This window comes from Macrotis lagotis, chromosome 1 (genome assembly GCF_037893015.1).
Source record: "Macrotis lagotis isolate mMagLag1 chromosome 1, bilby.v1.9.chrom.fasta, whole genome shotgun sequence".
Classification (NCBI taxonomy): Eukaryota; Metazoa; Chordata; class Mammalia; order Peramelemorphia; family Peramelidae; genus Macrotis; species Macrotis lagotis.
The window spans coordinates 912,119,569-912,143,452 of record NC_133658.1 but is presented as its reverse complement, the minus strand read 5'-3'; the positions used below and the strand labels follow the sequence as shown (position 1 = coordinate 912,143,452).

General features: G+C 36.8%; 1 protein-coding gene and 1 pseudogene across 1 annotated transcript in view; both read right to left on the bottom strand.

Annotated features, from left to right (window-relative positions):
• Positions 1-17,527: 17,527 nt before the first annotated feature.
• Positions 17,528-18,212, bottom strand: LOC141509789 (destrin pseudogene; annotated as a pseudogene).
• Positions 18,213-18,370: 158 nt separating this feature from the next.
• LOC141509775 (uncharacterized) overlaps positions 18,371-23,884 on the bottom strand; it is a 38,398-nt gene continuing 32,884 nt past the window's right edge. Inside the window, 1 exon segment of the mRNA XM_074219565.1 lies at positions 18,371-23,884. Coding sequence (XP_074075666.1) covers positions 23,657-23,884 — 228 coding nt within the window. The 3' untranslated portion in view covers positions 18,371-23,656.

Here is a 23,884-nt window from a genome sequence, read left to right as displayed (position 1 = left end):
ATCATCAGAATTTTCCTAAGACAATTTAAATAGAAGCAATCAGTTTGCTAACATGGTGCTGGTAGATTGTGCAGGTTTCACAGGCATTTAGCAGTGAGATCAGTACAACAGCTCTTTAAACCAGTTTGGTAGTTAGTCTAATACCTCTTCTCTCCAATACTTTCTTTCAGAACCTCCCAAATAGTGAACTATTTCTGGCAATCCATTGTCAGCCTTCTTATCAACCTCCCTGAAAAGTACCCTGTCAAGGTAAGCGAATTTATCCACAATATTCAAAATTACTCTATTCATTGTAACCAATAGTGCCACGTATAGTTGGTGTGGTGCTGGCTGATGGAGCACCTGTGTTTTCTTGGTGTTAATTGTTAGGCCAAAATGAGCACAAGCAGTAGAGAATCAATCCATAATTTGTTGGATCTCAGCTCCAGAGGCTGTATTGAGTACACAATCATTTGCACACTGAAGATCATCCACCAACTTTGTTTTTGGCTGGTAGCATTTTCAAGTTGAAGAATTTACTGTCATTGTGGTAGCTGACTTCGATATCACATTCAACCTCAGTGAAGATGTTTGATAACATGGCTGAAAACAGCCTGCTTAAAGCCTAGGAACAAAGATACAGTCTTGTTTCACTCCACTGGTAACCAGAAAATCAGAAGAGTATTGTCCACTATCCAGAACCTGGGCAAGCATGGTGCCACAAAACTGATGTACAATAATTGATGACTTCTGTGAGCAACTAAATTTGGATATAATTTTCCATGAATCCTCACCACTAACAGAATCAAAGACCTTGATCAGGCACCTACAAATCTGGCGTTTTCCTTAGAATTGCTAAGCAGCAAACACCATATTGACCATTCCTTGGTCCTTTTTGAAGCCACACTGGCTCTCAGGTGAAGGATCAGCCTGTTGAAGAGGACTCTGGCAAGAAATTACCAACAATGAATATAAGAAACACCCCTGTGATCGTCAAAGGACAATCTATTCCCTTTAACTTTATAGAGGTGGACAATGGAGGCATTCTTGAGTTTCTAGGGTTTAACCTCTTCATAGCATATAACCTGGAAAGTTTCAGTCAGTTTTTGTATGAGTAATGGACCCCACCCCTCAATGTCATAAGTCTCAGCTAAAATAGGATCAGGACCAAATTCTTTTCCACATGAAAGGAGCTGATTGGCAGTAAAAAACTTCTTTTTCAGTTGGAACTTTAGCTAGGGGTGGACTTCAACTTGAGGTCAATGATCAGTGGCTTGCTTCTGCAGTGAGTGATGATAGCATATTAAAAACATTATGGAATCTCTAGGATCATGTGCCCAACTTGTAGAAGAATCTTCAAACTCATATTAATCTTATCTGAGCCACAACAGGACACCTGTACCTTGACCCCAAGATAGTGAGGTCATTTTGATAATGGTTGGACAAAGGACAAGTGGAACAGTGGATAGAGCACTGACCCTGAGTCAGGAGGACCTGAGTTCAAATCTGGCCTCAGATACTTAATAATTACCTAGCTTTGTGACCTTTGGCAAGTCATTTAACCCCATTGCCTTGCAAAAAAAAAAAAAGAAAACAAAGGATAACAACCAATTCCGATTTAAAAATATGATCCCATTAGCTGCACATAAACTAAATTTAGTGGTTCATGAACCCTTCTTTTGGAGTTTTATGACTATGATCTAAGACAAGGGTGGAGAATTTCCATATTGGTGTGGTGTTGCCAAGGCAACCACAGAAGGAATTTGAAATTCATTAACTCTAGTAACTTTTTAGGGGTGAAATAATTAAATGTTTGACCAGTTATAATCTGTGAATGATGTTATAAATATCCAAATTGCCATTGGCAGAAAAAAAGGTTCCCCACTTGGTCTAAAGGATCTGAGCTAAGAAAAACTTCAACAGTAATTGCTTATTTTGTTGCAAATATATTTTGGCTCTGAGAAAATATCCATGTATATGATTTGAATAACAAAGCATTCTTTATGGCATTGATTCCAAAATATGTTGATAAGACATAGAATCATTTTGGTACCTACACAGTGATTACAGTCAAACTCTGACCACTGCTAAGAGCATCATATTCTTTCAGTTTTTCAAGCTGTCATCAAATTGTTTCCAAACATTTAGAAAATGATGATATTCAATTTTCAATTGGTTGTCAAAGGTATGTACATATCTCTATTTGCTTTCTGTACACTGCATCAGAATAGTTCTGTCATTCCAAGATTACCTTGTAATTGTCACTCAAGAGCACTACCTAAATAATGACCTAAAAATATAATGGAACATTATGATTTTGTCCAAACTAATGTAGAGAGAAATGAGAACTAGTAGAATAGTTTATATTGTAACAACATTGATCAATGCAATGAACAACCAATACTCCAGCAAAATGTTTTCCAAAATTTGTGTTCTTACAACTCTTTTCAACAACAATAAATTGTTTTGAAACTTCACATTAAAATTTAATATCTTTTTTAGTGAATTAAGTGATTATGCTAACGATGGTGTTTCTTAAAACTTCAAATGAATATTTTCATTACAATATATAATTATAAAATACAAAATGTAATTCCACTTATAATTATGAAAATAAAACTAAAATTATAAAACCACAAATATAAAATAATTATGATATAATGTAGAGTTTTTGTAAGAATGTTTTTTATATCCAGTAGTAACTCATATTTACTATTACTTGCAAGATTACCATTCAAATTCATTTTAGAGATTTTGTTGATTATAAATAATAATTTTTAGTCAATTGAGCTACAACCTGGAAGATATGGAACAAAACCAAAAATATGAAAATCACTTCAAAGTTGGATATTTTTCTTTGAACAAAATCTGCAATATTTGTCTCAATAGCCAACAATCCCAGTCTTCAATTTGGTTCTGCATGAAGTTGATTTAGTAATAACAACAAAACAATAGCGATAGTAATTAGCATCCTTAAAGTACTAGTTTTATGCCAGTACTAAGTGCTTTAGAGAAGTTACTTCATTTAATCTTGACCATAATTCTATGAGACAGGTACTGTGATTATCCACATTTTACAAATGAAACAGAGATAAGAACAAGTTAAGTGACTTGTCCAGGATCACAATACTTTTAAGTATCTGAGATAATATTTGAACTCGGGTCTTCCTGACTGGAAGTAGACCCAATGGTCTATCTACCATACTACCAGATGTATTTTGACATAATCAGAATACAATGAAAATGCTCATGCACAAATTTATGAGAATTTTACCCAATCTTTTGATGGGAGACGTAAATTCATTTTTTTAACTCACAAAATAGCCAAAGAAGAGACTTCTTTTTTTCTATTGGCTAATGAAATGTAGCATATTAAATGGTAAATGTATTTGAAGTTCTGTTGAATATATTTCCTTGGCTTTTTAAAAATGATGTCTATAGTTTTCTTTAGGGGGAAAAGTCTCTTCAAACATAACTTTTTTTTTTCTTTCACTGTGCTAAACTCCCACAGAAATTCTACTGAATGAAGTTAAGAAAATAACTTTAATATTGCAATGAAAGATCATATAAAATCTATTTTTTAATAGAGCACAGGGTGATCCATGATTTTTACATGGCTTGTAATTAAAATGCCTAATGTTCATAGTTTTCAAAGGGTCCATCTTTTGTGAAGCCTTTGACAGGGAAATCTTTTGCAAAGGGTTTTCCCAGCTAATTGTTCCATTTATATTTTAGATGCATTTCTAATGAGATGAAAATGGCCCTCTTTATTTTCTGTAATCCTCTCTGTTCCTATTTAGTGATAGACATTATTCAAAATTGAAAAATATACCTTCTTCTTTGTTCTTCCAATATATTTTTACATATAAATCATGTATCCTTCAGAGTTAATCTTGGAATAGTGTTATATAGGTCCATATCTTGTTTCTGTAAGATTAGATTTCAATTTTTCTATTATTTTTTAGTGATTAGTAAATCCTTGGCCCATCACTGGAGTCTTTGGATTTACTGAACTCATAGTTACTGTTCTCATTTAAAATACATACATATACATGTAAAATGCATCTGTTCAATTTCTCAAGCTTTAAGATGTTGTTCTAGAAAGTATTTGAGGCAGAATTTGAACCCACCTTCCTGATTCTAATACATTTAGTGCTTTTCTCTACCCTTTTCTGAATATAAATTTGAATGAAAAGTAACTAATTGTTCACATATTTTAATCTACTAACTCTGTGAGACATTGAACCCATGAAGTATTAATAGCTAGCTTTTTGGTTTCTGTTTTTTTTTATTAGTTTTTTTTTGCAAGGCAATGGGGTTGTGACTTGCCCAAGGCCACACAGCTAGGTAATTATTAAGTGTCTGAGCCAGGATTTGAACTCAGGTACTCCTGACTGCAGGGTTGGTGCTCTATCCACTGTACCACCTAGCCACCCTGACAGCTAACTTTTTCAATGTAATTTAATACTCTCAAAACCCCTTATAAATATTTCTCATTTGTTCCTCATAGTAACTCTAAGAGATAGTTGCTGTTATTATGCCCATTGTATAGATGCTGAAAATCAGGCAGGAATAGGTTAAAGAACTTGTTCAAGGTTATGCAACTATTAACTATTAAGACTAAATTTGAACTCTGTTCTCATGTTTCCAGGCACAGCAAACTATCCTCTGTTTCACTTTCTTAATTAAAGAAATCACCGCAGAAACATATCCAACAAATATAAAAATATTTAATCTATGACATTTAGTGTCATCAAAAACATAGGAGAGGGGCAGCTGGGAGTGCAATGGATAGAGCACCAGCCCTGGAGTCAGGAGTACCTGAGTTCAAATCCGGCCTCAGACACTTAATAATTACTAGCTGTGTGGCCTTGGGCAAGCCGCTTAACCCCATTGCCTTGCAAAAACCTTAAAAAAAAAAGGAGAAAAAGTGAGTTCTCATCAATTGGTAAATGAGTAAAAAATTATGATGTGTATAAATATATGTATATATGATATGGAATATTTTTAAGAATAATGACAAAAAGGAAATAAAAGACCTTGGTGTCCAAAAGAAAGAAGAGTAATAAAAACAGGATTATAAAGACAAATATCTTTATAGTAGATCTTAAATAGTTATGAAATTTGAAATGTCTACCAAAGTCAACACTGCAGCAATAGGTCTTCTTCCCTCATTATTGAGATCTAAGTTTTATCTCCAGTATGAATTCTTCAGTGTATAATCAATCATGCATAAGCTTTACATAAAGACCTTGACAATGACAAAAGGCATTGCTTTTGTCAGCCTTCTTTCCCGAAGGAACATCTTGATGTCTAGTAATCTCCATCTTCCAGAGAAATTCAACTCATTGGCTAAATTCATAAGACTTCTCTCCAGTAAGAATTCTCAGATGTAAAGAAGGGATGATCTCTGGTTGAAGACCTATCACTATAGTGTTTGTAAAACACATCTCCCCAGAATGAATTTTCTGCTATTGAACAAGCTCTGTAATTCATTTGAATGCCTTTCTCCATTTATTATAGCAATAAAAGTCCCACATAACAGGACTTCTCTGAGGGGAAATATGGGATGATTGCTCTTTGAAGGCTCTACCACAATGATTACATTCCTAGGATTTCTCTCCAATGTAGCATCTCTGACATACAAAAACTGGAATTCTTTGTGGAACATTTATTTACATTGATTACATTCAAAAGTTTTCTCTCCAGTATGGATTCTCTGACATAGATAAAGAGAGGACTTCTGTCTGAAAATTGTCCACAATGATTGCAATTATAAAGTTTCTATCTAGTGCAGATCCTGAGACAGCTAGCAAGAAAAGACCTTTCTGTGAAAATCTTTCCATTATATTTATAAGGTTCTCTTCATTGTTGTATCAAAAGATTGTTTTTCTGTGGGAAAGTCTTTCCATATTGATTACATTTATATGTAGATTCTTTGATATACAGCAAGATTTCTTTTGGAAATTTTTCCCACCCTGATTACATTCAAAAGATTTCTCTTTAATGTAGATTCTCTGATTATAATAAAGAATAGACCTTGTTGTGAAACTCCACATTGAATACAATGATAAGTTTCCTCCCCACTATGGGTCCTTTGATGAAGGTAAAGAGTGAACTTCTGTCTGAAGGTTTTTCCAAACTGAGTATATTTCTAATTCCAGGGTGAATTCTTTGATGAATAGCAAGATTGGATTTTGTTGTAAAAGGTTTTCCACATTGATTACATTCATAAAAATTTTCTTCAGTGTGGAAAAATTGTTTTTCCATGGAAATACTTTCCACAGTGATTACATTCATAACTTTTCTCTCCAATGTTAATTTTCTGATGTGTCAAAAGATTGTTTTTCTCTTTCTACATTCATTACATTTATATGTTTTCTCTCCCCTGGAAATTCTTTGATGTATTCCAAAACCAGACCTATTTTTGAAATCCTGTCCATATAGATTGCATTCAAAAGGTTTACCTGCATTTTGAATTTTATGATGGTCAATGAGTTTTGAGTTATGGCTGAAGGTCTTCCCACCTTCATAAACCATTTCATCAGTATAAAATTTCTGATGTCTAATGAGGTCTGAATTCAAATTGAAGGCCATTTCCCATTTTAGCTTGATACATTTGCAGTTCAGGATGCTTCTCAGAAGAGCGATTAAGCACATCCTTTTTAGCAAAATATTCCCTATCTCTACTATACTGACACAACAGTAATTTTCTGAGGTCATTCTCTTACACAAAATTAGGGGTGAATGTTGGGGAAAACTTTTTCTATCTTTTTCAAGTTAACAGTTATTTAGATTTTTTCTCTATCCTAATATCCGAGTCACAGATTTCTTTCAAAATGAAGTCACTGAAACCATCGCTCATGAATTTTTGCTGGTGAAATTCTCTAACACTCAGCTTCAAAGTTGTCTCATTCACTTCAAATCTAGTCTCTGCATCTGAAGGAAACAAAGAACCACATATACAGACACAAACACATAAAAAAAATCCTCTTCTTTCCATTGAAGGAAAGTAAGCTGACATTCCAGTTCTTATGTCAAAAATAGGAGTTTTCAAGCAATGGGCAGAAGCAATCAATTAAAAAATGCCATGAACTCACAACTACAGGAAGATTCAATTTATTAAAAACTTCACCAATGATGACACTGGATACTCAATTGCCTTTGACAACTGAAGTCAGCTCAGAATAGTCAAGTGATTTGACCAACATCTCTGAGAGAGACACATTAGAACTCAAATTCCTGCACTGGCCATACTCTATCCTCAGCATTGGATGGCCTGTCTCCACTTCACTTCCAATCCTTCATTTAAATAACTGTTATTGATTATTCTTTTTGTCATGCTGTGATCCAGAGAAAATGTCTTAAAATTCAAATGTTTTGTTTATGGAACTAGGAGGCCAATGTCACTGGACTGAAAAGTATTTGGTGAAAATTGAGGTTTAAGAAGACTGGAAGGGGTGGAGGTGGGAATGGGTCCCTCCCAACTAGCATCTGAGACTGGATTTGAACTCAGGTCTTCCTGACTCCAGGCTTTAGCTGTCCTAGTTCAAGATGTCTGAAAGGCAGTTGGAGATGTGGATTAGCAATGAGGTTAGGAATAGAGAAATAGATTAGCAGTGAGATTAGGAATAGAGAAATAGATTTTTTTTCATTTTTATAGAGATGGTTATTTAATTCCTGGGACCTGACGAGATCATCAAGGGAAATAGTGTAGAGAAGGAGAAAAGGGTCAGGACAGAACCCTGAGGGACATGTACAATTAGATGATGTGAGATGGAGGAAGATCCAGCAAAAGAGACTGAGAAGAGGTCACATAGGTGGTAGGAGAATCGGGAAAACAACACATAATGACTACAATATAAATAAATGCAAAGAACAGCAACCACAAAATAATAATAAATGAATTTTTCAAAATGAAAAAAAAAATTGTCATGCTCTGGAAAACTTTCTGCTTTTCTATTGGACCAGTTTTCTTGTACTCTTCCTTGGTCGTCCTTAGTAAATTTAGCTGCTTAGCAGAGGAATAGGTTTAGATTTTTCACCTATCATGGATTAATCTTCAGTGTTATATTCAACTTTTTTTACATTCTGTTTAGATCCATCAATACTATGCCATTTGCTGCACACATGTTATAAACTAATATTTTTTTCATTTAATAGATGAAATGTCCTTGATCAGAATGTAATTTTTTTAGGTTTTTTTTTTTACAAGACAATGGGGTTAAGTGGCTTGCCCAAGGTCACACAGATAGGTAATTATTAAGTGTCTGAGGCCAGATTTGAACCCAGGTACTCCTGACTCCAGGGCTGGTGCTCTATCCACTGTGCCACCTAGCCATGCCCAGAATGTAATTTTCCTCTTGATCCTTTTTAATCTCTCTCTCTTTTTTTTGGGGGGGGGGTTCATGTCTACAATCACATATAACTCCCACCCCTATTTATTTTGTAGTCACCAAAGGCAGATTTCTCAGCTTAGCAAATGAAATTTATAAAAGATGAACAAGTCCTAGTGCATTAAAGTATTATGAATTTTATGATTAGCCATTTAAATGACTGGGGAATTTCACAACACACTTGTTATTGGTCAAAGAGGTTCTAAGAATAAGGTTTTGTCAACCACTGCTCAGGAGTCATGGGCATTCATTGTATTAATCAATGTTGCCACAATAGTCTGCTGGTTCTGTTAAGCCAAATCTTCCCAGATTTCTCTGAAACTGTCTTTTACCATTTCCTAAGGTTAAATTATCTTCCATTATATTCTTAAACCATAATTTTATTATAATTTCATATCTTTGAATCTAGTTCTTTGCAAATATTAAAAAGTAAGCATTCTAATTTTGTGTTGTGACTATGGGTCTTTTTCTTCAATATTTAAATGCTTCAGAGATTGGGCTCATGGTTATCAGTGGATCAACAGGCATGCAGGTGTACTGAGTCTAGGAGTAGCATCCCAAATTCTATTAGAGAATAACCTCTCTCCATTTTAATGCTGTGTGAATCTTTGTTTCTAGGATATTTCTTATATATAGCATGTAGCAGGGTTCTGCTTCCTAATGCATTCTGCCACCCTCCATTATTATAGGTATATTTATCCATGCTCATTTACTAACAATTAATTATGTTTTCTTTATTGTATACTCTTTGTCTCTCTCACAGCTTTTAGAAACAAAAAATAGATGAGGAAATGGAGTGGGATCAAAACTATTCATTTAGAATAGAAATGACAGGATCCTCACTCCTCACCTCAACTTGTCATCTATCCATTTAAGTCCTAGAGGATTGGTTGTCACTATTTTAAGTCACCTGTCTTTTTTTCCAATTTTAGAAAGGTTTTATTTATTTGAGTTTTACAATTTTTCCCCCAATCTTGCTTCCCTCCCCCCACCCCCCCAGAAGGCAATTTGCTAGTCTTTACATCATTCCCATAGTATGAACTGATCTAAGTTGAATGTAATGAGAGAGAAATCATATCTGTAAGGAAGAAACATATAGTATGGGATATAGCAGAATTATATAATAAGACAACTTTTTAAAAAAAATTAAAGATAATAATCCTTGGTCTTTGTTCAAACTCCATAATTCTTTCTCAGGATACAGATGGCATTCTCCATCACAGGCATCCTGAAAAGATGCCTGCTTGCTGCCTTGTTGGTATGAGCAAGTCCATTAAGGTTGATCATCACTCCCATGTTGCTGTTAGGGTGTATAATGTTCTTCTGGTTCTGCTCATCTTTCTCAGCATCAGTTCAAGCAAATCCTTCCAGGCTCAAAATGGATACAGGATTTAGACATAAAAAACAATATTATAAGGAAACTAGAAGATCAAGGGGTAGTTTACCTGTCAGATCTATGGAAAGGGAAGCAGTTTATGACCAAGGAAGAGAGGGAAAACATTATTAAAAACAAACTAGATAATTTTGATCACATTAAATTAAAAAGCTTTTGCATAGACAAAACCATTGTAACCAAGCTCAAAAGAAATGTAGTAAATTGGGAAACAATTTTTATGAGTAGTGTTTCTGACAAAGAACTCATTTCTAAAATATACAGAGAACTGAGCCAATTTTATTTTAAAAAGACAAGCCATTCCCCAATAGACAAATGGTCAAAGGATATGCAAAGGCAATTTATAGATGAGGAAATCAAAGCAATCCATAACCATATGAAAAATTTCTCTAAATCACTAATTATTAGAGAAATGCAAATTAAAACATTTCTGAGTTGCCACCTCACACCTCTCAGACTGGTCAATGTGACCAGAAAAGACAATGATCAATGTTGGAAGGGATATGGGAAATCTGGGAGACTAATACATTGTTGGTGGAGCTGTGAACTCATCCAACCTTTCTGTAGAGCAATCCAGAATTACACCCAAAGGGCAAAAAAATGTGCTTACCCTTTGATCCAGAAATATCACTACTGGGTCTATATGAAAAAGGGTAAAAATATCACGTGTACAAAAATGTTCATAGCAGCCCTATTTCTGGTGGCAAAGAAATGGAAAACTGAGGGAAAGTCCATCAATTGGGAAATGGCTTAACAAACTGTGATATATGTATGTGATGGAACACTATTGTTCTATTAGAAGCCAGGAGGGATGGGAATTCAGGGAAGTCTCCTTCCTGTCTTTTTAATCTCCCCTATTTGAAATGTCTTTATGATGAAAATATTCTTAAATCTTAAGTGGGTAGAGACTTGGGTCTACTGTCAAGGAAACTTCAGTTGAAATACAGACTCCAGAAAAAAGGGTTAAGTGAATTTTCTAGTGTCTGACACCAAATTTTAACTAAAAGTATCTGATGCCATATTCAAACTCAGGTAGATGAGTCTTCTTGACTCCAAGCCCAGAACTCAATCCACTCTGCCCACAAAACACATGCTTAAAAATGCTTGTTGATTTGAAGGTTGAGGAAAGAGCTAATATAGAGCATCTTCAAAAGGTTCCATGCCCCAAAATTGTGAATAATGATTTCTTATAAGATCATAGGTTTATCATTAGAAGGGAAGTGAAATGCCATGGGGTCCAAACTTCTAATTTCACAGATGGCAAAACTGAGTCTCAGAGATTCAGTGACCTTCCCTGGATCATATTGATAAAAAGCATTTAATAAAGAATGCCAGGGGTGGAGCCAAGATGGCGACAAGAAGGGATCCAGTCTTAGGGGCTCTCTGATAAAATTTTGATACTAAGGACTCTAACTAAACTTTCGAGAGACAGAACCCACAGAGGGACCCAGTGAGGCAGTTCTCCTACTCAATATAAACTGGAAAAGAGCAGAAAGGCTCTGCTCTCTGGGTCAGAGGGGCGGCCTGCCGGTGGGGTGGTCCGCCAGAGCTAAAGAACTTCAGCCTCCCGAGGCAGCCCCAGGGTGCTGGGAGCTTCAGCTCACAGCAGCGGGGGAGTCTCTTGAGCTGCATCCCAGGGAGCACCGGGCACAAAGTGGGGGAACAGCAGGGGACCTCTACCAGAGTGAGTACTTGGAGCCCAGCCCTCAGGGCACACAGGGAGCAGTGTGGTCTTTCCCCAGCCCAGATCCAGGAAACAGAAGCAGGCAGAGCCTGTAAGCAGGAGCCTCCAGGGCATGAGCCCATTGAGCTGAGGGAGGGGAGTGAAAAGAGAGAGACTGCAGAGCTCTGTCCTCTGCCCATGGAACAGGACTCTGGGGTTCTGAACACATTCAGATCCTGATCCCAGTCTAGGTCCCCCCAATAGAACAACAGGGCCCCCCCCACCTCGGCCCCGTGACAGAGGGGGGCGCATATGGTCATTCACAGACCAGGAGGGAGGACAGAGCCTCACACACTGACACCCTTGTGGGAGTGTCCCAAAAGCACCCCAAAACCAGGCCCAGGCTGGGAAAATGAGCAAGCAGAGAAATAAGAGGAAGACTATTGAGAAATATTTTGCTTATGAGCCCAAGAAGGATCAAAATACTCAGTCTGAAGATGAGGAAGCAAAAGCTCCTGCATCTAAAGACTCCAAGAAAAAACAGAAATTGGGCTCAGGCTATGACAGAGCTCAAAAAAGACTTTGAAAATCAAATGAGGGAGTTGGAAGAAAAACTGGGAAAAGAAAGGAGAGAGATGCAGAAAAAAACATGAAAATGAAGTCAGCAGCTTAGTCAAGGAAATCCAAAAAAATGCTGAAGAAAATAACATGCTAAAAACCAGCTTAGGTCAAATGGATAAAACAGTTCAAAAAGTTATTGAGGAGAAGAATGCTTTAAAAAGCAAAATTGGCCAGATGGAAAAAGAGATAAGAAAACTCTCTGAGGAGAACAAATCCTTCAGACAAAGAATAGAATTCAGGGAGATTGATGAATTTACCAGAAATCAGGAATCAATGCTTCAAAACCAAAAAAAAAAAAAAAAGAAAAATTAGAAGAAAATGTGAAATATCTCATTGAAAAAACAACTGATATGGAAAACAGACTTAGGAAAGATAATTTAAAAATTATTGGAATACCTGAAAGTCATGATCAGGAAAAGAGCCTTGACATCATTTTCAAAGAATTACTACAGGAAAATTGCCCTGATATTCTAGAAGCAGAGGGCAAAATAGAAATGGAGAGAATCCACCAATCCCCCTGAGAAAGAGATCCCCCCAAAAAATCCCTAGGAATATTATAGCCAAGTTCCAGAATTCCCAAGTCAAAGAGAAAATATCACAAGCAGCCAGAAGGACACAGTTCAAATATCGTGGAGCCTCAGTCAGGATCACACAGGACTTAGCAGCAACTACTTTGGAAGCTCGTAGGGCTTGGAATATAATATACCAGAAGGCAAAAGAGCTTAGAATGCAGCCAAGAATGAACTACCCAGCAAGGCTGAATGTCCTCTTCCAGGGAAAAAGATGTACTTTCAATGAACCAGGGGAATTTCAAATGTTCCTTTTGGAATGGCCAGAGCTGAACAGAAGGTTTGATCTTCAGATACAGGACTCAGGTGAAGCATGGAGATTGGAGGAGAGGGGGAAAATATGAGGGACTTAATGATGATGAACTGCATGTATTCCTGCATAGAAAAATGACACTGATAATACTCATATGAACCTTCTCAGTTAATAGAGCAGGTAGAGGGAGCTTTTATAGTTGAAGCACAGGAGAAAGCTGAATTCGAAGCTAAAATATGGTGTAAAAATGGAGTCAATAGAAAAAAAAAAGGGAAATGGAATGGGAGAAAGAAAAAGGAGAGGGGGGAATAGGCCAAGATATTTCATATAATAAGATTTTTTTATTACAATGAGCTATTGCAATGATATGGAAGGGGGGAGGCAAGGGGGAATGAGGGAACCTTTGCTCTCATCAGAGGTGGCTAAGAGAGGAAACAGCATATATACTCAATGGGGAATAGGCATCTGGAGTAAGAAGGAGGGGGGAGCAGGGGGAAGGGGTGGGGATGTGAATAAAGGAGGAGAGGATAGACCATGGGGGGAGAGTGGTCAGATATAACACATTTTCTTTTTTACTTCTTGCAAGGGGCTGGAATTGGAAGGCCTGTCCAGGACCATGGGGCCAGGTGGATTCTGGGCCTAAGGGGTGGTGTGGGGGCCCAGGGCTTCTTGGCCCCAGGACCAGGGATCTGTCTGCTGCACCACTCAGCTACCCTACAGCAGAGTCAGAGTGAAAGGAGAGAGAAAATATAGTACATGGTAGTAGAGAAATAAGAAAGGAGGGAGTTGCGATCAGCAGTGGCAAAGTTGGAAAAATATGGAAGTAACTTTTGTGATGGACTTATCATAAAGAATATGATCCACCCATGACAGAGTTGTTGGTGTTGGAACAAAGACTGAAGCACATTTTTTATAATTATTATTTGGGGGAGGATGCGGGGCAAATGGGGTTGGGTGGCTTGCCTGGGGCCACATAGCCTGGCTCAAGGGCCAATGCTCTGTCTGCTACCCAGCCACCCCTACTATTATTACTATTTTATTTTATTTTGGGTCTTTTTTTTTATTTCCTTTTGGTTTTTGCAGGGCAGTGGGGATCAGGTGGCTTGCATGTCACACGGCTGGGTGATTGTTGGGTCTATGGGGCTGGATGTGGGCTTGGGTGCTCGTGGCTCCAGGGCTGGTGCTTCATCCATTGTGCCACCTGGACATACCTACAATTATTACTATTGCTTTTTTTTATTTTAATTTTTTTCTCTCCCCTTTACTTTATCGGTCAAGTAAGTCTATATTAATGAGCGGGAGGGGGTATTTTGTTTACTCTAAAACAAGAATATTTTATTAATGTATAAAAAAATTTGTACAAAATGAGAATAAAAAAATAAAAATAAAGTTAAAATAAAACTGAAAAAAAAATTCCAAGTCAGATTTTTCTACCCCCAAAGTGTTCTCTTCACTACCACACAGATATTTTCTGGTGATAACAGCTCTCATATACTTTTTTTAATTTTGCTGTCCTGGACAGGAGTTCCTTGGGTCTTTCTGATACAGATTCTATGATACTTCCCTGTTCTCAAAACGGGAGAGCACATTTTCTCTGAGAATTGGAATTTGTGGCCTTGAGGAATAAGGAAGGCAGTCTCTACTCCTCTTAAGGAAAAGGGGACATGCAAGCAAGGATCACAGGATAGTTTCTAGAGCTACTCTAGTATGTTTGACATGTTCTTTATTCTTGGAAGCTTTTGAAGTAAAAAGGAGATCTGGAAACCAATCTGGAGCTAGAAAATTCTTTCTTTGCCTCCTTTATAGAAAGATGGTCATAGTCTTTCCATAGCTTCCATTATTTAGAAATTAGAGTCATGGGACAGCTAAGTGGCACAGTAGATAAAGCACTGGAACTGGAGTCAGGAGGACCTGAATTCAAATTTGTTCTCTGACACTTAATAATTATGTAGCTGTGTGACCATGGGAAAATCACTTAAAATTCATTTAAACTGTTAATAATAAAATCACTTAACCCCATTGCCTTGTAAAAAAACAAACCCAAAATTAGAGCCAGATAGAAGTTCAGTGGTGAGAACCCAGGACCTGAATACAGGAAGAGGAGTTCAAATCCAGCCTCAGACACATAGTGACTGTGTGACCCTGGGTAAGTCACTTACCTTGCTTGTCTTAAGTTTTCTAATTTGTAGGGTGGGGGTAATAATAACACCATACTCACAAGGTATTGTGAAGACCAGATGAGATTATATTTCTAAAGAGTATCTGATTCAAAGTAGTTCTATTTAAATGTTTATTCCCTTCTCTTCCTTTCCTACTATCTGTGCTGGGATTTGGGGGGAAGACTTAAATAAGAAGAAAGATAAACTTGCTAAACAAGGCAATATTAGTATTCATGAGCTATAAATTTATGCTTGTTTAAAAAAGCTTTTTATGCATTCTGATGTTGTTCAGTTGTTTTTCAGTTGCATCACTCTTCTTGGCCCCATTTGGGGTTTCCTTAGCAAAGATAATGTCATTTCCTATTCCAGCTCATTTTACATTTGAAGAAACTGAGGCAAATAGGGATAAGTGACTTTTTGAAGAATACACAGTTCATGTCTGAGGCCAGATTTGAATTCAGTAAGAGCAATGTTCCTGACTCCAGGTTCAGTGCTCTGACCATGGTGCAACCAAACCACCTTCTTAAAAGACCCATCCCAAAGAAGAAAGGATGATCTTGTTGGGGAGGGATTCACTGCCCATCTTCAGCAGTTTTCAGAGATTTTTGAAGACAAAATTCTTGGCCAGGGAGGGACTAGGCTAGATAATCTCTGACTGTAGTTCCAAGTCTGAGAATCTCTAACCCTTTTTTTGTTTGTTTTAACATGTAGCTATCTAAGAGACAACTTCAGGAACAATAAAGGAAATTCCCAGCTTCCTATCACAAAATGTAGACTTTTGATAGGGAAAATCAAGTAGTAGAATGACCCTGTGGGAAACCAGAACTTTTGCATTTCTAGTCACTGATAAATGTTCTAAAGCTCCTGCATATAGGGAAGGGAGGAAGATACTTCTTTGATAGCAAATCAGAGTTCTGTGGGGAATTTTCTTATCCAGGAAAAGCAGATTCTGGGAGTTTTCCAGCATCACTTCCTTATTCTCTTTCAGAGAATAACAGGCACCACTCCTCCTGGGAGAAATTTCAGGATTCATCTAGTTCAGTTCTCATTAATGTACAGGAGGAAACTGAAGCACAAAGAAGGGATTTCCTAAAGATATAATGATTTATGAGACTTGGACACATGTAAAACTATAGTTATTAAAAACCTAATGGGTTAATGAGAAAAGCCATTTATATTTGCAGTTGGAATAAAGTTGATAAATATCTTCCCATGAAATGCTTCTTATGGAATCAGGGAGAACATATGTGTACTTTCAGTAATCTATAAGAATCTACAGAGGAGAAAGAGAGATGATGGGAAATCTTTTTCTCCTTAGAACTATCATAGTGATAAGCTAAGAATACAAATCTACTCCTGGGAAGAAACTTTTAACTCATGGATCATTTTAAATTCATCATTCTGAATTTCAAATTGCAATGAAAATGGTCAGTTTGGTATGGAATTCAGATACTACCAGACATGAGAAGATTTATACTGGAGAGAAACCTTATATACATTAATGTGGGGGAGCCTACTGCCCATATCATTCTTTTTTTTCTAGTTAAAAATGCTTCCTTTATTAAATAAAGCCAATATGCTACCTCTAGATTTGTTTGTGCATCTCTACACTGTTCAAAAGTGTTATGCCCATGGTGTTAAGACAATCACTGAAAGCTTTCATAGAGTAGAAGATTAAAGTGAGTATTATGTTTCATACCTGTTACCCATTTTATATACAATCAACCTATCTCTATAGGAAATTAAGAAGATTCCCCATGTCCCAAAGTAAACATCTGCTTAATGATCTTCCATAGCTTACAGTACTAGAAGCAGGATAGCTATGAAGGATACACAATTCAAAATATCACGAGCCCCCCAGCTTGTCAACACACTGACAAACCAAGTTTACTGCAGAGCTAGAATTTGTTGTGTGTCATAATTTGGTGTAACATAATGGTATTCCACAATCACTCCAGAATACAATGTGTTTTCCAGAATGAGAGATTATTTTATCAGAACAGTCTCACAGCCAGTGAATAGAAGAGCTTTACCATAGGTTTGAGGAGTTGCTTACTGTGTTCTATGTGCTTTAAATAGTGCTTTGAAAGATTAGCTTTTACTACTTGTGTACACAATTTTAAGGCAGTCTTTATCTATCACACATTAAATGTTAAGACAGCCTGAATTGACAATTAGTACTGGTTTTAGAATTTGAGGAGAAATGCTTCTTTCCATTCATTCAAACCCTAGTTTCTATTTATAGCTCAAGGAAGTAATTTTTTTTAAATTTGGACCTAAATTGCCATCGGATTATGAACAATAATGATAATCAAAGGAGAGATTGTAACTATTAAAGTTATAAAAATGACTTAATTCTCCATTCTATCCTTATGACCACTTCTTTTTTTTTGGTATTAATTGTATAATTTAAAAACCCTGAGTTTTAAATACTAATCTTAAAGTCAACCTGCCAAATAGACTGTCAGACAGCAAAAATTTAATTTACAACCAATGAAACTTTAGACTTTAGATTTATTTAGGGTTTTTTTTTATACAGGTTTATATATCTGGTTTTGTCTAGAACAAGATAGCTCCCCCTCAGTGAAACCCTGGCCTAAGTATATTTGTTTTACATATTTAGCAAGAAGATACATTAAACATGGAAGCTTTTCAACTTGTGGCACTGAATAATCATCTACACAGGACAGCCTTCAAAAGCTACATTTAAGGACCCTCCTAGTTTCTCAGCAATAGAAGCCCGGTTGAGATCTTCTGGTCCATTTGCTTGACATTCATGTTTAATGCCTGGAAATTTCTTTTGATTGCATCCTTGGAGCTTGCATATATCATTTTACTTTTGAGGGGAGCTAGTTCTTGGTGCCCACAGAAAAAACATCAACTCTTCTTTTCTTGATTCCTTTGTTTCAAAGCTTGCATCATATAAAGCATAGCGACAATCATTTTCAGGAAGCATTCCCACAAAATGCTTGAAAGGGTCAGTGATGGTTACACCAACATCTCCCACTAAGATCTCTTTGCCTTCTTCTACAATGATGCATTTCTTGTCAGCACTGAGACAAAAGATAACTGCCTTCTTTCTTTTCTTGATTTCTTCTGGTGTGGAACATTTCCGAACCTTCATGTCATAGAAAATGCGGCATACTTCATCAGCTGCTTGCACTCCTGAGGCCATGTTTGCCGAGCGGAGGATGCGGAGGCAAGGGCGTCGGGCAGCTTCCTCCCGGGAGTCCGAGGCGGCGGCGGCGGCGGGAGACTGTGCCCATATCATTCTTGACTGACCTCCAGATAATTTGGTCTGGAGAGAGACATGAATGGAATCAATTGGAAAAAAAAAAGTTTTCCAAGAGAATTCCAGTCTGTCCGTACAGAGAGTTCACACTGGAGAGATACTTTCTAAATGTAATTCTTGTAGACAGGTTTTCAGTTCAGGATTAGCTTTTATTGATGAAAACAGAATGTTCAAAGAGCTGATGATTTAATGATTTATGAACCCTATTTCCCAATTAAGGTCCTTAGTTGTATTGAGCTTCTTCTGAGAAGACTCCTGCTTATATAAATCACTTCCCTCTTCCTTCTCGGGGGAAGAGTTCCAATAGGAAACAGTACATTCCTTTAAAGAAAAATAAGTCTAATTTTATGTTCCTCATAATTCTAGAGCCTTTTTCTTGTGAATACTTCACTAGGCTCAATCCAAACTTCATCATTTGTTTTCCTGACCGGGAAGAGTATGGACTCTGACTCCAGAAGGCTTGGGGTTGTAGTAACTCTGGGCTGTATTTGGGGCAACCCCACCTTCATAATCAAGATAAGCTTGGGGGTATTATGCAAAGATTCCCTTCACATAGGGATGCCTGACTGGGAACTTCTGCTGGGCATTGGCAATAGGTGACTTCTTTGCCTCCCTAAATGCCATTGGAAGTGTGATTCTACAATACGAAATCTATGCCACTAAATAATACTATAATGTCATGGGACAGCTTCCCTTGACTCTTAGATATTCCCTTTCTTGGTCATTAGGTATTCCTTTAGGTTATTTTTAGGTTATCTGTAGAACTGTATTCAGGACAAGGGAAATGGGGAAACAGTCTGTTCAGTATGATCTTGATCCTTCAGGATACCTGTATTTTCCATCAGTTCCTGTTTCACTGGAGCCTTCTGCTCCCACCTTCCCAGGACAGAGCAATTCTTACTAGGAAGACTGAAGTTTCTTGAAAAAATTCTTCCCTTTTTTCCCAACTAAATTCCTTTTCTACTGGCCTCCTGGACAGGCACCAGAACAGTATGAATAGGGCTCCACAATCTCTTGGCCACTTCTGTCTCAGACAAGGAGTGGGACCCTTTTTCTCAATAGATTAGATTCCACCACCCTTTAAGAACTGTCTTGGAATGACAATTGATGGGGCTTGGGGGAGGGCCTGGTTATCCCTTTGGATGAGGGGCACCTGTCTGGAACTTCTATGGGCAATGGCAGACAGCCAATTTCTCTCCCTCCTTGGGATGCTGATGGGATCCTACAGGTGTAAGGTCTGTATCACATTGCAAGCCTGCACTTTATGAGTTTCTACAGTATGAGGTTTCCACCACCAATCGAGGACACTCTTGATCAGCAGCTAAGGATGTTTTATCCACTACGCCTAGATTATATTCTTTTTTGCCTGGCCTCAACGCTTATCAAGAGGAGTTTCTTTTAGGACCTCTCAATTTTTCAAACCTGTGTTTATGTGATTAGCAAGATCTAAAAGCCTAGACTGACAGGATTTTTCAGCTTTGTTAAAATTGTCTGATTCTTTTATCTTTGTTATGTCTCTGAATCTTAGCTATCCAACCTAGCTCCTCTCCCCGCTCCTCTTCTCACTGCCTTTCTCTTAGCTATTTCACAGATTGCCCCCAACAACTTATAACTCAGGTGCCAACAAACATCTTGAAAGGGGAAAATCAATTTTTGTATTCTTAGCTCTAACTTGGGTCTGGCCTCATGTCTTCAGCTTATTGTAGTACCTCTGATTAAAGAGCAAGTCAGAGATTTACCACTTCCTAATAGAGATAAAATCTCTCTTTCTTTGGAAACTAACTTCCCTTGAGTTGGCAGGAAAGTGGTTCCTTACCCATCATAACCTAAGCCTGGAACAGTTCAAATAATATGAACAAAAGGAAAAAAAAATCTGTAGGAAAAATCCTTTGATTATTTTCTGGGAGTTTTCCCTGGGGCAGATGGCCACAAATTGCTGGTCATTGAGCATACTTCCTAAGAGCTCTTTGGCCCAAAAAACAGCTTTGTAATACCTTAACTGTAGTTCACCATGTGTTTATAAGCTGTTTACCCCACTTCTATTTATCTCATATATATGAATGTAACATATTGTCTGGCATAGGACAAACACTATGTCAATTTCTTTATTGTTTCTTTACTTAATTAAATTAAGGAGTCTTTTTAGGTATGGTTATTAGGGAGGACAATTTCTCTTATAATCTAATCATTGTGGGATTGGAAACTGTGCTGTTAAAACATAAAACTAAACTATTGTTAAAATATTACAAACTTCTAAGTTTTATCTATACTAAAATAATACTCATTTATTTCACTATGACTCAGATATATTTAAAGACAAAACTCAGATCTATGGTGTGACATTTCAAAATGTGGATGGTATATAATGCCAATGGTAACCGAAAGTCTAATTTTCTGTGGAAGGAAATTTTTACATTACAGATGAAGATCTATGTCTGAGAAAGGTCAAAAGGAAGATCTTGGTCTCAACCCAAGGCAGACCCTTCTGATTCAGTTTCCCTAGGATGCTCTTTTTGAAAAGGAATGTTTCCTGTCTGCCTGTTTCTGAGTTCAGTATGAGGTGGAATTGTTGCTTTATGGTTGATTGTCATTTGTGACTCTTACCTGAAGTCAAACAAAGCTAAGGATGTTATTCAGTTGTATATATGTTAAGTCTTCAAGGACTATAATCATGTCCCAACTTTTTCTCTTTTTAGCAAATTACCACAATCAGGACAAGAGATCAATAAAAAGACTTGAATGTCCTGATATCATGCAGTGTTCCCCTACATATTGAAAAGACCAATGCTACCTGGTTTGAAGAATTGCTACAAGATATATTCTAGATACACTAACTTCCTTGTATTGTTATACTTCCTTTTTTCTATTGCTGTATGTACATTAACAACTTCCAACATGTTGAACTTTGGATTGAGGGTATCATGGAAAACATTGCATAGATATGGGATATTCATGAGATCCTTATCTCTTCAGGATCCTTCTCTGGGTGAGGCTATTGCCTTTCTTCTTACTCTTATATGCATCCTACTCCTAATCATTCTTCTCTTGCTCAATTTTGGCCCTTATCTGCTTAATGTTTTATTCATTTCCTCCCGGTTAGAAGCAGTGAATCACAGATTGTTAGTCTTGCAGTGAGGAGGCTAACTGTACCTCAATGCCCCACCCCAATGAGAACTAATAGGTAAGCACAGCTCTACATCTCCCTTCCAGCAGGAAGTAATTTTCAAATGAAGAGATCTTCATCCCAAACTGCAAATTCATTTGGGCCAAGGAGGGAATTTAAGGAGGGAATGAAGGCAGAAAAATGTCCAAAGAGTTGATGAGCTTAAATATCTTTGTGCCCTATTTTTTAATTAAGGCACTTGGTCATAATGATCTACTTCTGTGAAGATTCCTTCCTATATATTTTTCACTTCCTTCCCAGGGGAAAGAGTTCCAAAAGGGAATTTATCCCATTCCTTTAAAGGAAATAAATCTAATTGATGTCTTCCAAAACCCTGGAGTCTTTGACTGATGAATTCTTCACTAGGCTCAGTCCAAACTTTATCATTACTGACATCAGAAGAATGATAGTAGAGAAAAGTTTTAGAAAGATGCTCAAGGGAAACAAGGGAAATCATAAGACATTCTACTATCTGTACTGGAAACAAGGAAGGATTGTGAGGAGGGCTTCACTCAGATAAAATTTATTGAATAATGCAGCCTCTTGTTGTGGTATGGATCTCATTAAATACCAAATTTCATGCCAAGCATGAAGCCCTATAATAGTTAACAAATTTTTCTTTGAAATCCTGTTTATACTCTTTAATAATATTCCAAAGCAATAACATACTGTAACTTCTTCAGCCATACCCTATGTGATTTGTACTTATGCTATTTTCTGTTTATCGCTGACACAAACAAAAAGTCTTGATAAAAATATTCTGGTATATTTTGGACATGTATTTCTGTAATGATTTATTTTGGACTGTATGGGGTAGAGTGGATAGAATGCCATGCTGGAAGACTCTAGATCTGAAGACCCAAATTCAAATTCAGTCTCTGATTCTTCCTAACTTTCTACAAATTGATGACTTTCATAAAACTTTCTCTCTAGGGAGGTTTCTGATGTACATTAAGCCTCGAGTTTTGTATGAAAGCCTTTCCATATTAAGTATATTCATAAAGTTTCTTTCTCATGTAAATTCTCAGATGGAGAAAAAGATGAGTTCTATATGGGAAAGCCCTTCCACATTAATAATAATCATAAATTTTCTGTGTGACTTCACTGACATGCATGTAGCAAGATTGAAATTCTCAGTGAAAGTTTTTCCACATTGATTATATTCATAATGTTTTTCTCCAGTGTAGATACTTGTGTTGTAAATTAAGGGAACAGTATTTTACAACATTCATGGCACTCATGAGGTTTCTTTGAAATGTGGTTTTTCTGATGCACAGCTGTGTTGGAAAGCCTTTTCCACACTAATGACATTCATAAGGATTTTCTTCAGTGTGGAGTCTGATGCAGAGCAAATTTGGAGCTCTGTTTGAAAGCCTTCTCACATTGATGAAATTCATAAAATTTCCCTCCATTGTGGATTTTATTATGTACAATCAGATTGTAGTGCTGGGTGAAAACTGTTCCACATTGATAACATTGATAACATTTCTCTCCAGTGTGCATTATCTGCTGGAAGATTGGAGTTATGGGTGAAAGTCTTTCAACAATGCTGACATTCATAAGGTTTCTCTCTGGTATGTATTCTCAGATAGTAAGCAAGATGAATCCTATATGGAAAAGCCTTTCTATATTGATTAAAAGCTAAATTTTTTTTCTCCATAATGACTTCTCTGATGCATAGTAAGATTGGAATTCCATCTGAAAGCCTTTCAACATTGATAATATGTGAATAGTTCCTCTTCAGTGAGAGCATTGTGGGAATTATGTGAATCAAACTTACTCCTTGTAAAATGGACTTAATTTTGAAACTTAAATTTCGTTTTCCTGCAAATTCTAATTATAATTCCTGATAATTTTAGGATTGTGACATCTATTTTTCAACAGAAAAATCCACCAGCTTACTCCCTGCACCCAAAACTTGCTACTCCCCTTCCTAAATTGGAAAGTCCAATATTATTCCTCCAATTAGAAATTATATTACCTAATCTTGCATTCTGTTTTTTTTCTGCAAAATGTTTTCTTTTAATACAAAAATATTTCTCTCTCTGTGTATTTGAAATACACTGTCAACCTGAGGATGTTTGATCCTGATTTTCCATACAATTGACATACCTTACTTAATAAATTAATATGCTCAGAAGCTCAAACCCTTGTTTCCAGCAATTACTTCAGATTTCACCCATCAACCTAGTGTGAATTCTCAGATGTTTAGAAAGTTGAGAGTTCTGTGTGAAAGCTTTTGTACAATGATGACATTCATAAAGTTTCTCTTCAGTGTGGCTTTTCTCATGTAGAGCAAAATTACACTTATCTGTGTAAGTCTTTCTACAATGAATACATTTATAAAGTTTTTCTCCAGTATGAATTCTTTGATATGCAGCAAGACTGGAATTCAA